At 44.2% G+C, this 15,651-nt stretch overlaps 1 protein-coding gene across 2 annotated transcripts in view; it reads right to left on the bottom strand.

Moving 5' to 3' along the window:
- The window catches only part of PRPF39 (pre-mRNA processing factor 39), an 88,838-nt gene that overhangs the window by 44,918 nt on the left and 28,269 nt on the right, over positions 1–15,651 (bottom strand). For both annotated transcript variants that reach the window (XM_068254153.1, XM_068254154.1), the window contains 2 exons: positions 3,187–3,340; positions 1,829–1,936 (listed from right to left, as the gene is read on the bottom strand). In XM_068254153.1, coding sequence (XP_068110254.1) covers positions 1,829–1,936; positions 3,187–3,340 — 262 coding nt within the window. The remainder of the gene's footprint in view (positions 1–1,828; positions 1,937–3,186; positions 3,341–15,651) is intronic.

Below are 15,651 nucleotides of genomic sequence, written 5' to 3'. Positions count from 1 at the left end.
ACAAGCATCGGGACTATGCTGGCGTTTACAACTCCAGAAAAATACCAATTTCCATTGTTCTCAATATTTAACCGGCATTTCTAGTAATCCCGCTGAAAGTATTTTAGTGCTACTGCCAAGTTATTTCACCTCTGTAAAGGTCAACGGAAAATGCATGTCAAGGCCATTGAAACCACTAGAAGAGTCAGTACCAATCAAATCCTGCAAGTCAATGGTTAAGTACGTCACCCAATTTATTCATTTTCAAAGGACCCCTGAAGCATTAAAATAAGTCCTGAGGCTTCCCTTATCTTCTTACACCCCACCATCCCAGCAAAGAGTCCCACTAAACTTATATAATCTGTAGCCAGTTGAATAAGTGTCTTCTTGGCACGCTCCTGGCTGTGGACAAGCGCTTCCCTCTACCGAGGTTAGCTACTGTTTTTATAACGCTTCATGGATAAAAGTTAATACAATGTAGACCTAAAATTAGGAAGATCAAGAATGGGACTTGCAACTATTTAGGTGAAGGGGGTGATAGTTTAGTCCATAGTTGGGAGTCTGATCAAACTATAGGGACTCACCAAGCTCAGTAAAATGTTGCATGTATATAGCAGTCTGTTACTACATTGTGTAAACAGGATTGAAGTCTGAAGAAGCCTGCACAGCCGAAAGCTTAGGGCTGGTTCACACAGAGGTTCACACAGACTCTTTCCCAGCGTTTACCGGCAGCTACCACCGTAGTGAATGGGAGTGTTCGGCAAAAATTGTGGGGCCCCGTACAGTTTCATACTGTACCCACAATAAAACTTTCCCTGACTTGTAAAAACAGTAAACTCCATGACTTGTGGGGCCCAATTTGACTCAAAGGTTCAATTTAAAGGAATGCTATCAATGAAGGCAATTTTGGCTCAACACCATTAATGAGTTGTTTTTTATTGTAATGTACATGAATGTCAGCGTCTCCGGAAGACACTGATGGCGTCAGACATACGAATAAACCACATTCATAGGTGACGCCACTGATGTAAAAACAGAATGGACCGCTCTATTTCCTGGCTCCCTCACCAATAGTTGAGTTGTAAGTCATGTGGCTGCCGTAGTAAGATTGTTTGAGGAGCGAGACAACTGCTCTTGCTCCTATTCTGCCTTGCCAATAGTATGTAAGAGGAGCGAGTGCATCAATCCCTCCTCTCACTCCTGTTCTGTACAGCACCAGAACTGAAATACACCGCTACGTAATTAAATGTTTACTGTGGCTATTTGATCGCAAACAATGGCAGCCTCTTGTGGAAACCTCTCCACACAAACTGCCAGCCACTGCGCAATGCCTACATTTATTTATTGTATTTATAAAGTTCCAACATATTACGCAGCGCTGAAATGTACATTGAAATGTATTCAAAAGGCTTTGCCCGCAGGACGGAACACTTGACTCACTTGTTTGCCATTGCTATGCAACGGCAAACAACCAATGACGCAGCAGTGTACAGAGCGTGAGAAAGAACAGGAGCGAGAGAGTCTCGTTCCTCTTACAAACTATAGGCCAGGCAGAATAGGAGCAAAAGTGGTTGGCTCTGACTTCTTAAACCATCTTAGGCCCAGTGCACACCAAAAACCTCTAGCAGATCCGCAAAACGCTAGAGGTATTTGAAGCAGATTTCAGAGCGATTCTACGCATGTTTAGAGAGGTTTTCTAAACATGCCTAGTGTTTTTTGGAGCGTTTTTGTGTAGCTACATTAAGCAAAAAAAGAAAAAAAACAAAAACCTCAATTTTTAAAATGTTTTAAACTGGAGGAAGGTCTCAAACAAGAGTTGCACAAAGTTTGCATTACAAGTGAAACTTACTCCTTCTTCAAAAGTCCACCTTTTATGCACTTCATTTTCATTGTAGTTGAGTATTTCCTGATGCACCTCAATTATTCGATGCCGCATGTTTTCAACTTCTGTTGTGCGCTGAGGAGAGAGAAAAAAAAAAAAAAAAGTCAGAATAATCTGATAAATCTTTAGGCTGCTTGGCTTAGTAACTGTAGCTAAGCTTAGTAAACCTGTAAAGGGGGGGGGGGGGGGGGGGGGGGAGGGAGAGGGAAGAAGCCTCTCTATCCTAATGAATCTTCACATCGGGGAAATCCAGTGCTGACATCCCCAACCCCCCCCAAACCAAACAACATGTGGGCCAGTGCGTAAATGCACACTAGCAGCTCCTCGCTTTGGTGGAAATAGCCCCGATTGTGCTTGGCAATTTCCACCAGAGCCCGAGTGGATAGCCTCTAGTACGCATGCGCAGACTCTGACAAGCATCCAACAAGGAGTTCCTCAGGGGTCCCTCTGCTGCAGAGGAAGGACGGGGAAGCCTCTTTATGATCCAGAGGCTTCTCCGTCCTGAGGTGCGTACAAGAGGAATTGGCGCAGGATACAGCCAGTATATGGCTGATCCTGCTGCTGCACAAGTCCTGGCCCTGTTAAATACTATTCCCCCTCCAGGCCGCCATGGATGGTGGGAAATTAAATAATTCGGCTTCCAGCATTACTATTAAAAACACAATAATGCTGGAAGCCGAATTATTGTGTTAAAAGTAACTTCAGCTCCGTTTTCTGATGGCGCCAAAGTTACTCCCCGTGCGCCCAAGTCTCCTGCGCTGGATTCACTGCGGTCGCCTGAGGTAAAGTCCTGATCTATTTTTTTCTTTAACTTTCAGGGTCCCTTTAAAAACTATATTATGAATGCTTCATTAATTAGTTCAATTGCCACCACTCTGCTGGAGTTACTTTTTACCTCCCTGTACTGGCTGTGACACATGCTGAGCCATACTCCTCGCATGCTCTCACTGCAGCCTACGTTGTAAGACGACGGTCAATCAGCCTTGGAGGAACAGTTCTGCAGCGTCTTCCGGAGACGCCGAGTCAGTGGGACAAAGCTCATTAGCTGGTTCACCCATACAGGCACGCCAGCCATCACAGGAGGTGACACCTGTCCATCAGTGGTTTTTTTTAGCCTGATCGATTATTGTATTAAGTGTACGCTCTTTGTTTTTTCAGCTATTGGTCCTCAGTCTTTTTTGAACGGCCCCTCACCCGACATTCCTACAGCTCACCTGCCTATAATCACACTCTCCGATCGCTATCCTTGGTATCTCCCAAGTATGGCACCTATACTATGAAATGGCCACATGACTATAGGAGAGGGAAGGACACACACCACTTACCTTTGCTGGATCGGTTATCTCTTCCAAGCCGGTCGGATATTCAATTTTTACTCCGATCTGCTGGCTCATTGCAGCCAATTCTTTTCGCATCTCCACAAACTTTTCAGGCGTTAAGAATTCTCTAGGTAAGTTGCCTTGTATGTGCTCTTTAAACCTGGATGGAGAACAATTCAGTGCAGAGTTTGTGTCTACACAACACAGCTATACATATTGAATAAAGGAAGGAAGGTTATACAACCTACTATTCACTCAATGCAGCATTGCATGTCCAGGGGACTCTCCTTCACCCCCCATGAAAATGAACACTCTGCAATCTGTTAATGACAGCGGAGCGCACGGTTAGACGGCCAGCAAGCTCAGCTCAAGCACAGTTCTACAGAACAAACATTTGTATTAATCTTGATAGCAGGAGAGCAGCGCTGGACAGATCTGGACACCATATTACAGTGCTAGTCCTCAGTTTCTCTGACAGAAGATTAAAAAATGTTACTCCTGCAACACAACCTATCACCAACCAGCCTCTGGGGAAAGAAAATTAAGCCTTTATGACTTCATTTAAAGGGATCCAAGTAGTAGCCCACGTAAGTCGGCCGGGGGGGGGGGGGGGGGAAATGTGGGGAGAAAAGATGCACAGGAGATTGCGGCATGGAGCTGGCTGTAAGAGGAGGATGCAGGGGGACAGCAGAAGACACAATAAAGGATAAGGAGGACATAAGGGGACGTGGGACATAGGAGGACAGGGGAAAGAGGATGACACGGGTACAGAGGGGAACACCAGGAGAACACTAAAGGTACAAAGGGGGACACAGACAAAAAAACAAAAAGAAAGGAAGTGGATCCAGCAGAGGAGGAGGTGGCACAGTGGGGAAGGCAAGACAAAAAAGAAAAATAAAACATCTCCTGAAAATAAGCCCTAGCACATCTTTTGGAGCAAAAATTAATAAGTCACCGTCTTTTTTTTAGGGAAACACAGTAGGTAAGTGAATGCTTACTTTAACCATCAAAGCCCAGTTTACAAACTGAGAGGTTAGTTTGACAATTAAACAAACAAACAAAAAAAAACACAATACTGGTCAGATCACTTTGAAGAATAACAAAGAGCATGCATATCATTATAGGCACAGGGATAAAAGCAGAAAATATTGGTAAAAAGAACAGTGGAAATACTTTTTATGATACACAAAATATGGATGCTTAGTCTGATTTAAAGACACCATAGTTTTAGATATGCGATGGGTGTAGAAACAGCACTGTTTTGGTAATTGGCTGCTAGGAAGACTACATTTCCCAAGATTTCCACCAATCATATTAATGGAGGGGCAACAATTAGGATATGTCTGGGTATTCCTTAGATATGGCATTAAAGTGGACCCAAACTAAACTTTAATTCAAAATATTTAGTTGCACCACTCTGACACATACAAAAATAAATTAATGCTCCTTCAAGCCTATGAGCATTTTAGTGCATGCTTTTCACCCTTCCCTTTTCATAACTAGGGTTATACGGGTGGCAGCCATTAGCAATTCCTCCTTTGCCGGACACTTCCTACTCCACCACTCTGCCGAATTGTGTCCCAGCAATATGAAAGGAAGGGAGGGGTTCCTCCAATAAATGTAAAATATTGTAGATTTGTCATGCAGCTGAAAAAAGGCTGCTATTTATTATAATTTAGAAAATAGATTTTATTTCTGAAATCTTGTATTTTTAATTTGGGTCCACTTTTAAGTAAGCCACTTTTAGACACCAAAAACAGGTAAAAAAAAAAATATATAAATAAATTAAACTGATCTACATACTGTCTAACCACAACGAGACAGGTCTGACTTTACTTTAGCTTTAATTACATGGGAAATTCATGTATGCGTTAGCACTGTTGTCCAGCCCAATACAGAGCAGAACCAAGAATATCTCTATTTGCATTTCTAAAATTCAGAAAGACTTTTTCCTCCCAGAAATTGGGTAGTTTTCTTAAAGGACTTACGAGGTCAGTTTTAGAAAAAAAAAAAAAGTTAGATACCTGCATCAGTTTGTAAGGCACGGAGGACGCAGTCCACGCCCTCCGTGCCGTTTCGCCGGGTCCCCGCCGCTCAGTAGCCCCCCGAACCGCCCCGACCGCACTGCCCAGGTCGGGCTCTCCATCCTGCAGAAAGATGGCCGCCGGAGCTGGCCGCGGCTGCGCAGTCCGCATAGCCGCGAGTGCGGCTGCGCAGCTCTAGGGCCAACCCCCCGATCCACGTAACAGGCTGTTTCTTGTAGCATCGATCGGGCGGTTGGCCCTAGAGCTGCGCAGCCGCACTGGCGGCTATGCGGACTGCGCAGCCGTGGCCAGCTCCGGTGGCCATCTTTCTGCAGGCTGGAGAGCCCGACCCGGGCAGTGCGGTCGAGCGGTTCGGGGGGCTACTGAGCGGCGGGGACCCAGCGAAACGGCACGGAGGGCGCGGACGGCGTCCTCCGTGCCTTACAAACGGATGCAGGTATCTAACTTTTTTTTTTTTTTTAAACTGGCCTCGTAAGTCCTTTAAGCAAAATATTAAAAGGATATTTTTAAAGGATACGTCCAAGGTCCCAAAAAAACAAAAATCCACTTCCCTGGGGGCTTCCTCCAGCCCCTGGCAGCCGTCCTGTGCCCTTGCCGCAGCTCCAGTGGCTCCCGGTCTCTTCCGGTGCAGATGCTGACCTTGCCAGGTTGGCTTCTTCTCCGCTCCAGCGTACGGCTCACAAGGTCACGCTGACGTCATCCGCACTGTACTGCGCAGAACTACTGCTCAGTACAGTCTGGATGACATCAGTGCGACCACATGAGCCGCACGCTTCAGCGCAGAAGAAGCTGACCCGGATACCGACCTGGCAAGGTCGGCATCTGCACCGGAGGAGACCAGGAGCCACCGGAGCTGCGGCGAGGGCGCTGGGTGGCTACCAGGGGCAGGAGGGAGCCCCGGGTAAGTGGATTTTTGTTTTTAGGGACCTTGGACGTATCTTTTCAACAGTTATAAATAGTTTGCAAATAATCGCTCCTTTAGTAGGGCTTAGCTGGTTCTTCTAATGTGACCACTCAGAAAGCAGGGCTGTGGAGTCGGTACAAAAATCTTTCGACTCCGACTCCTCAGCTTATGAAACCATGACTCCGACTCCAACTCCGGGTACCCAAAATGGCTCCGACTCCAACTTCTCGACTCCGACTCCTTAGTCTAATACTTAACAGGGCTGTGGATTTTGTACAAAAATCATCCGACTCCTCAGTTTATGAAATCAACGACTCCGACTCCAACTCCGGGTACCCAAAATTGCCCCCACTCCGACTCCACAGCTCTAGAAAGCATGCAGTGAGAGAAAACTACCAGCCTTTTAAAAATGCCTTTTGCTGGGCCATCACAATGATCTAGGCTTCTTTAGAAAGGGAGTAATTTGCAACAAGCATGTAGCCAATGGGATCAGGTCAACTTAGCTACATTTTCATTTTGAGTTCTGCTTAAAGGGATACTTAAGTCAAAAATAAAAAATGATTTTTACTCACCTGGGGCATGGCTCAGCCCCCTGAAGCTGTATGGTGCCCTCGCAGCCTCGCTCCGATCCTCCTGTCCCCACCGACGGCTACTTCCGGGCTCGGCAACAGCTGCTGACAGGTTGGGAACGCGAGTGATTCTCCGCGTTCCCAGCCGCTATATCACCCTCTATGCTGCTATATAAAGTTCAGTGATTCAACCCCCTATTAAAATAGTATGGTTTAATACATGCCAAGCTTCTCTTTGCAGCTACCACTAGGAGCAAAGTGTTGCTGCAAGTCAGCTGTAAAACCAGAATTCCCAAGTGATTTCCCCCAAAAGTTGACACCTTGGTTTATAGGGAGCAATACAGGTACCACGGCCTAATGGCCTAAAGTCCAAGTTTACTAGTAAACCATTTTTTATTATTATTAATCATCATCATCTTAAAAGATATATAAGGCGACCTGAGAAGGGAAAAAAAAAAAAAAAAAAAAAAAAATCTCACACCTGGGGCTTCTTCCACCCCCTAGAAGTCCGTCCCTTGGTGCAGCTGCTCAGTCACCCGCTCGTCAGCTATTCTCTTTGTAATGGTCAGCAACCCTAGCAAATCGGTTTCTTCTGTGCTGCATGGGTGTGCGCATGCACAGCTTGTGCTGCCGTGGCTAGAAACATTCTGCGCATGTGCAGTAGAACTGTGCCTGCACAGAAAGGTCCCGGCCATGGGAGCGCACCTGCGCATATGCAGAAGAAGCTAACCCAGTCAGGTTGCCGGCCATCACAGAGGGAACAGCTGACAAGTGGGTGACTGCAGCTGTGCCGAAGCATACAGACTGCTAGGGGTTGGAAGAAACCCCAGGCAATTTATTATTTTTTTCTGGTCGCCTCATGTATCCTTTAAGGATATTGATTAAAGCGGACTGCCTGTTGTAGCACATCTGTCCTTATACTAGGTATACACTTTAGACTCTTAGGCCTGGAACCCACTGAAATCCACAATCGCAAAACGCAACCGCTAGCGTTTTGTCTGAGCAGTTTGCAAGCGGATTCATGCGCGTTTTCGGTCGCGTTTTGCAACAGTGTATTTTTTTGCTCAGCGGTTGTGTAGCGTTTTGTGTTTTTATCCTGATTGGTCCTGTGAATTATTTTTAATTTTGTTACAGTGTGCTGAACTGCAAAACACTAGCAAAACCGCTCAGTTTAGGTTTTGCTGAGCGTTTCTGCTAGCGTTTCAATACTTTACATTGAAGCGCTAACGCTCCCAAAATGCTGCAGGTCCTGCGTTTGCGTTTCTGGGAAACGCAAACGCTCCTGTGGAAGTTGCCCCATCCATTAACATCAGCTGAGCGTTTTGGCAAAACGCTAGCGTATCGCAGAGCTGCCAAAATGCTCAAAAAAACGCTCTTGTGGGTTCCAGCCCTTCGACTCTATCCGAAATGATTGCTTCTGAATGTTTAGGTTGGAAAGCTAACATGCGTGTCCCCTGACATTGCTGGCCTGTCATGTGGGCCAGAAGCCATAACAGCTGACATTAGCCCATCTGGTATGGCGATCAGTTCAGAGGCACCAGAGTAGTACAGAGGCTTGGGGACAGATTGTGTTGCAGACATGAAATATCACATCACAGAAAGAAACTAAGCAACAGCCCAGCGGGAAGTCTTTACCATCCTTGGCATCCAGATTTGTCAAGCACTGTAAAAATAATAACCATGTAAAATAAACTCAGTTCTCCATTCAGCATAATGAGAACATTCGCGGTAATGTTTCCTATAACCACTAGTATCTGACATGATCTAAAAAGATTTACAGTTCATAAAAAGCAGTAAGCTAAAAATAGTTTGTAAGCCCATTCACATTCTTATTACATGCACAACTCAAGATAGATTTAAGTCACAGCGCTCTTCATGCCTGGTTAAATCACTGCCAGGAGCCAAGGTTACTATACAGCACATGCCTCCAGCTCAGCCTGTATAGACATATCAGTCAAATCAGTTTGGAAGGAGCTAAAGAAAAAATGGGGATGCTGTATTCAAAGTTCCTTTCAACTTTCAAAGTTTTTGCCTCTTAAGTTGTTCAGCCCCGCAACCCATGTTTAGGTATACGTTGTTAAGGTTAAAGGAAACCAGAGACGTTAGAAAGATTTGATTCTTACCCGGGGCTTCCTCTACTCCCATAAGCACTGCTGAGTCCCTCGCTGTCCTCCGATATGCCTCCATTCTGCCGCAATCAGCCCCGGTAACTGGCTAAGTCGTGTCAATCTGGGTCTCCTGCGCATGCGCAGGAGGTCCGCGAGGGTCTCAGCGGTGCTTATAAGGCAAGAGGAGGGGCCAGGTAAGTATCAAATATTTCTTTTATAACATCTCTGGTACACTTTAAGGTTAGGTTTTAGAAACTCTACACAGGATAAGTTTTTGGCTTACTGAAAAGGTTAGCATTAGTGCGTAGCTGTTGTAGCTAATGTAATTGTACAGCAAAGGTTAGTGCTGGAATATTTAACCACTTTACCCCCGCCCGTACGAATTTCTCCGTCCCTTTTTCCATCCTTTAACCCCCAGGGACGGAGAAATCCGTACTTTCCGCGCTCCCGCCGCTGCCCGCACTCCCGCTCGTAAACACGCCGCCTGCCGCTAGTAAACACGCCGCCGCCCGCTCACCCGGAGATCAATGAACGGGAAAATCCATTCCCGTTCATTGATCCGCTGCTCTCTGATGGGCAGCACGATCATTGTGAAAAAAAACAAACACTCACAGCCTCCTTGTACATCCTGCGAGCGTCCGGAATAAACGCAATAAACAAAAAGTTACTGTTGCCATCTTGTGGCCAAATAGTAAAACTACACCCTAAGCATTTTTTACATTGAAATAAATTAGTGTTACACAAAAAATTAACTCATTACCTCCCACACTCCCAATTTTTTTTTTTTTTGTAATTAAAAAAAATATTAAAAAAATTACAATTAAAAAAAATACATAAATAGTTACCTTAGGGACTGAACTTTTTCAATATTTATGTCAAGAGGGTATAACACTGTTACTTTATAAACTTTGGGCTTGTAATTAGGGATGGACGCAAAACTGAAAAAAATGCACCTTTATTTCCAAATAAAATATTGGCGCCAAACATTGTGATAGGGACATAATTTAAACGGTTTTATAACCGGGACAAAAGGGCAAATACATTTCATGGGTTTTAATTACAGTAGCATGCATTATTTAAAAACTATAATGGCCGAAAACTGGAAAATAATTTTTCCCACATTTTTCCTATTTTCCCATTAAAACGCATTTAGAATAAAATAATTCTTGGCATAATGTCCCACCTAAAGAAAGCCTAATCGGTGGCGGAAAAAACAAGATATAGTTCATTTCATTGCGATAAGTAATAATAAAGTTATAGACGAATGAATGGATGGAGCGCTGAAAGGTGAAAATTGCTCTGGTGCTCAGGGGGGTAAAACCCCTCAGTGGTGAAGTGGTTAAGATTAGCATGCCCACATTCCTGTGAAACTCAAATTGCTAATCCAGAAATACTGGTGCCCAATTTCTGTGCCCATTAGAAGCGTGCCACCTCCCATACCAGTGCAACACCCAATAAGGACTACACAGCTCCAACAAATTTACAAGTGCATAAAAGTCACATAATCAGTCTGCTCCCTCCCAGGTCGCACAGTGGTCAAAGGACTAGTTCTCTTGTTTTGCATTGCTAGAATCACAGGTTGGAATCAGGACTAAGGTAACACATTAGCAAGCGTTCAGTGATAAAGATAAATCACTGCAATAAGGCAGCAAAAGATGGAGCTTGAAGAAGGACTGAAGTAAAAAAAAAAAAAAGTAAGATCACATTCACAGTGGGAAGTTGTGTTGCCTTCCCTGTATAACAATTGAGCAAAAAAGTAATACCACATGTTACAGCCGCACTGCATACAGTGAAGCATACAGTCATTGAAAAGCATGCTTCACCTCTACTGTCAACGCACCTGCTGCACTGTAAATGTTGCATAAGTGGTGCATTGCAGTGCGGTGTGCCACATTACAAAGTGGCCGTTACACCGCAACGCACCACTGTGAACAGAGCCTTAAAGGGAAATATAAAAAAGTATTTTACATTTTTAAAGGGCTGACATTTTCTGCAGGACTCACAGAATACATCAGTAAGATTAACTACCACGGAAGATTTAAATTACACATATTCTAGGTTGCAGATACAAGGTGTAGACATAATTAAGAAGTCCAATTCACAAAAAGACTGCCTGACACGTGTTTCATGGCCAAGAGCCGCTTCCGGCATAGCTAGCATAGTTGCCCTAGTACAGCTAGCATTGTGTCCCAGTACAGCTAGCATTGTGTCCCAGTACAGCTAGCATAGTTGCCCCAGTACAGCTAGCATTGTGTCCCAGTACAGCTAGCATTGTGTCCCAGTACAGCTAGAATAGTTACCCCAGTACAGCTAGCATAGCGCCCAGTACAGCTAGCATAGCGCCCAGTACAGCTAGCATAGCGCCCAGTACAGCTAGCATAGCGCCCAGTACAGCTAGCATAGCGCCCAGTATAGCTAGCATAGCGCCCAGTATAGCTAGCATAGCGCCCAGTATAGCTAGCATAGTGCCTAGTATGGGTAGGTAGTGCCCCAGTATAGCGCCCAGTATAGTGCCCAGTATAGCTAGTATAGTCCCAGTATAGGTAGGTAGTGCCCAGTATAGCTAGTGTAGTGCCCAGTATAGCTAGTATAGTCCCCAGTATGGATAAGTAGTGCCCCAGTATAGCTAGTATAGTGCCCAGTATAGCTAGTATAGCACCCTAGTATGGGTAGGTAGTATTTTGCACATATGTACTGTACAGAGTATATTGTCTTGTCACCAACTGTCCCTCAGAGGGGCTCACAATCTAATCCCTACCATAGTCATATGTCCAATATGTATCGTGTAGTGCATGTATGATGATAGTATAGGGCCAATTTTTAGGGGGAAACCAATTAACTTAGCTGTATGTTTTTGGGATGTGGGCGGAAACTGGAATACACAAAGGAAACCCACACTAACACAGGGAGAACATACAAACCCCTTGCAGATATTGACTTGGATGGGATTCGAAACGGGGCATTCACATCAAGATTTATCCAGAAACACAACTTTTGTCAACAGAACAAAAAAGTTAAGGTAATTAATGGCTTACTGTAAACACGGGAGTCATTAAGGGCATTAGCTAAAGCAGTTTACGGATTTTTTATAGTGTGTTTTTAGCATCCAGATTTCCCCATTTTACAGGAAGATCTTCACCAGTAGGATCCATTGAAATACAAACAGGATCGGGGAATTAGAGGGACCCCAAAGACAGTGAGCAGTTTCAGGCCAAGGATGAGGGAATTTAGCCCAATATGGGCTTCAATCAGTTGTCTTTTCCCCAATTCAGAGGTACTTTAAGCTAATAAGATGTACTCATCCTGCAAAGTGTATTAAGAAAATATAGCAGAGCTGTATTTATGGCTCATATACAGCGAGTGGAAGCCAAATTTGCACACTGAACTTTGCAATGCTTCTTTCCTCAAGGAATTTTAAATGAATTCACAAGGTGTTACTTGAGTAACTCAGTTTTAGAATAAAAATGTATTGGACGTTACTACACAGTCCATTTTTTTTTTAACTGAAGGACATTAATCATCTTCCAACTTGAAGTGTATCTGTGTACAACTGTTTATGAACAGTTGGGCTTCAGTTGTACTGATCCCGCCCCTTCCCCCCTCGCTAAGCTGGTCTCATTGGGCAACTGTCTCTAGACCAGTGCCCACCAATCCTATCACCAATTTACATGTCTACAGATGGTGCCAGTTGTAGCAGCTTAAAGTGGACCTGGACTCTTGCACAGGACAGAAGGAAAACAGAAATGCACCCTGCATGTATTTAGAGAGTTTAGCCTGTCTAATTCACCCTCATTTGTGTCTAATCACAGTCTAATTGATCTCTCCCTTGTGTCACCTGGCTGCCACAGCAGATAAGCGCACTTGAAAGCACAGGATGTTAATGTGCTTGCTTCCATAAAAATTAGGAAGTAGAACAGTGCAGATGTATTGCAGGATTTGTATCAGCTGTAGCAAAAATGTATTTCTTTAAAGGGGGGGGGGGGGGGGAATAAAATAAAAAAGGAATGCTTCTTTCGGCACCCCTGCAGTTTCTATGGGTTTATTGTGCCACCCTCTTGCCTGAATGTCAACAAAATATTACGTGGTGCTCCTGGAGATCACTTGTCCAGCAGCGGCACCCCTTACAATCAAGAAAAATGCAGCCGAGCGGCAGGGAAGAGAGTCTGACACCGATCACCACAGGATCGCATTGTGCGATATTTTATCTGGCAACAGCCCCACCTAGCAGCAAGTTTTACTGAGACAAATTATACCCGATTTAGGAGCCATGCAGGGAAGTGGCAATGCTGGACACAGTCCAACACAGGAGAAGAATGTGTTAAAGAGACACTGAAGCGAAAATATATATATATATATATATATATAATGAATTGGTTGTGTTCTATGAATAATTACTAGAAGATTAGCAGCAAAGAAAATATTCTCATATTTTTATTTTCAGGTATATAGTGTTTTTTTCTAACATTGCATCATTCTATAATATGTGCAGAATACACAACAGGATTCTTTCAGAGCAGTCTGAACTAATTACCTCTCCTCTGGCAGAGAAAAAGTAAATAGTTAACAGTTAAGATAATAAAAGTCAGAAAACAGCCCTCTCCATGACTTTAAAAGTCGTAGAGCTTAATGGCTTGTTTGCATAGAGATAACAACTGGAGTTTCTTAACTCTTCCTGTACTGGAAACAATTAGACTGATGTATCTGATCTTAATGTTTTATTTCTTAGCTGTACTACACAAACAAATCATAATCTCAGTTTTGTTTTCCCGCTTCAGTGTCTCTTTAATGCAATGAAAGTCGTTCCATAGGGAGAAAAGATAAGCAAGCTTCTGGTTATGCTAGGGAATCGATCCCTTAAAATATTTAATCGATTACATTTAAATCAATTTTGACCAAAATTCGATGAAGACTTTAGGACAGAAAATCTAGGTTGATAGGGGGTAGGACAAGAGCAATCACCAATCAACGGCCTATAGCACTGCACGTTAGCAAAAGCAAGTATGCAGAGGCAAAATCCGATCGTTAAAAATATATAAAAGACAAGAGTTAGGCTACTTGCACACTAAGACGTTGCGTTAGGTGCCACGTTAAGGTCGCATAACGTGCACCTAATGCGACGCCTGGTGCTCTTTTATATGGACGTCAGAGTGAGCCGCGTTGTGCAGCTCACTCTGGTGTCCGCAATGCCGTGATGCGTACTCTTGTGCGCATGCAGCATCACGTGCTCCCGCCGGCCAATCGCCGCACAGAGCGGCCGCTCCAGGAAGTAAACACTGCACGTCACAACGTGCAGTGAATATTAATTAGCGATGTGCCTGGCCGCTCTCCGCTCCTCCCCAACATGACTGCGCATGTGCAGACAGTCTAACGCGGCTTAAGCCGCTCTAACGCCGTAGCATGCTGCACTTTCGGGAGAACGTGCAGCGCTACATGTAACGCAACGTGGGCTGTGTGAACAGCCCACTTGTGTTACATTGCTGTGCGTTGGGGGAGCGTTACAGGCGCACTAACGTGCGCCTGTAACGTCCCTGTGTGTAAGCAGCCTAAAAGTAGGTTTGAACAGGCGTAGCCAACTGCAGCATGGCTGTGCTTTGCAACACTTTAGAGATTACCTAATCTCTGTTGTGAACAGTCTGCAGTAACTACAGCGAAACATAGTGACAAACACACCCAATCTAGAAAAGTTGGGTGTGTATAAAAAACAACAACAGGCGTGTACTACACTTGCATTCACAATATTATAAAAATAGTCTTGAAATTTAACCCACAGCAAGCATATCCATATTGGCATTTTAATTCAATGTCACTTTATGGTTCAAAATAAAGATCTTTGAGAGTAAAGAAAAACTCAACAGTGGTGGCAGCACCTCCATAAAAATGTATATAATAAAAGTAGGTCTTACCCACTAAATGCCATTTATAAAATCTCTTCATTGCTGGCTCGGAGCGGCAGATGTGTCTCGGAAGCACAGGTGACCTCTGCAGTGACAGGCGCTTCCTTCTGGTTTGCAATGATATTCCTCCCAGTCACTTGCATTAGAATGTAGACAGCCTATTGCAAGTGAATGTGAGGCAGAACAATGGGATAGGGCACAGAAGGCTCACAGTAACGCGAAGAGCTGTGCTACGGAGAGGCACTCCTGCCATTAAGAGCTCCTCAAAATTTTTATCATTTAACCCCTTAGCAGCCAATTTAGAGGCTTGCAAGTGCTCCAGACCAATTTCAGCATTTCCTTGCTACTAATTAGTACTGCTATAATGTGTATTTATGGCCACTTGTCACTAGGAGCAGTGTGAGACAATAACAGAGGACTTCTGCTTTCTGTTTCTTTATCCTCTGCTAGCAGAGAGACATCAAAGCATTCCAAGAATTTACAGCACAATAAGTTCTGGCGGCTGATGTCAAAAGCAGTGCACTTATCTCAAATGAGAATTCCTTTGAAGCTGCTAATGGGTTAAAAGGCAAGACCAGCGTTTTACCAGCAGATGGTACATAGTTTATGGAGGCAAACTATACAATAACATTTCTATAGCGCTTTTCTCCCATAGGACTCAAAGCGCTTAGGCTTTCTCAGATTCAGTAATTGGTAGTAGGATGAAGTACTCACACAACAAAAGTTATATTTCTGCAAATGCCAAACTGAATAGGTGGGCTTTCAGTATGGATTTAAACCCGTCCAGGGATGGAGCTGTCATGATCTGTTGAGGTAAAGAGTTCCAAAACGTAGCGGCAGCAAACCAGCACTAATTTTGCTGTTCTATTTAGCTGGGCTTTACCAGCTGAAGGAACAAGGTTGTCTAAGCATGTCAAACTACCTCTATGAGTTGTTAAATTCCAAATTGGA

Source organism: Hyperolius riggenbachi, chromosome 9 (assembly GCF_040937935.1).
Source record: "Hyperolius riggenbachi isolate aHypRig1 chromosome 9, aHypRig1.pri, whole genome shotgun sequence".
Taxonomy (NCBI): domain Eukaryota; kingdom Metazoa; phylum Chordata; class Amphibia; order Anura; family Hyperoliidae; genus Hyperolius; species Hyperolius riggenbachi.
Note: the sequence above shows the minus strand (reverse complement) of the source record. Positions and strands in the feature narration are given on the sequence as shown.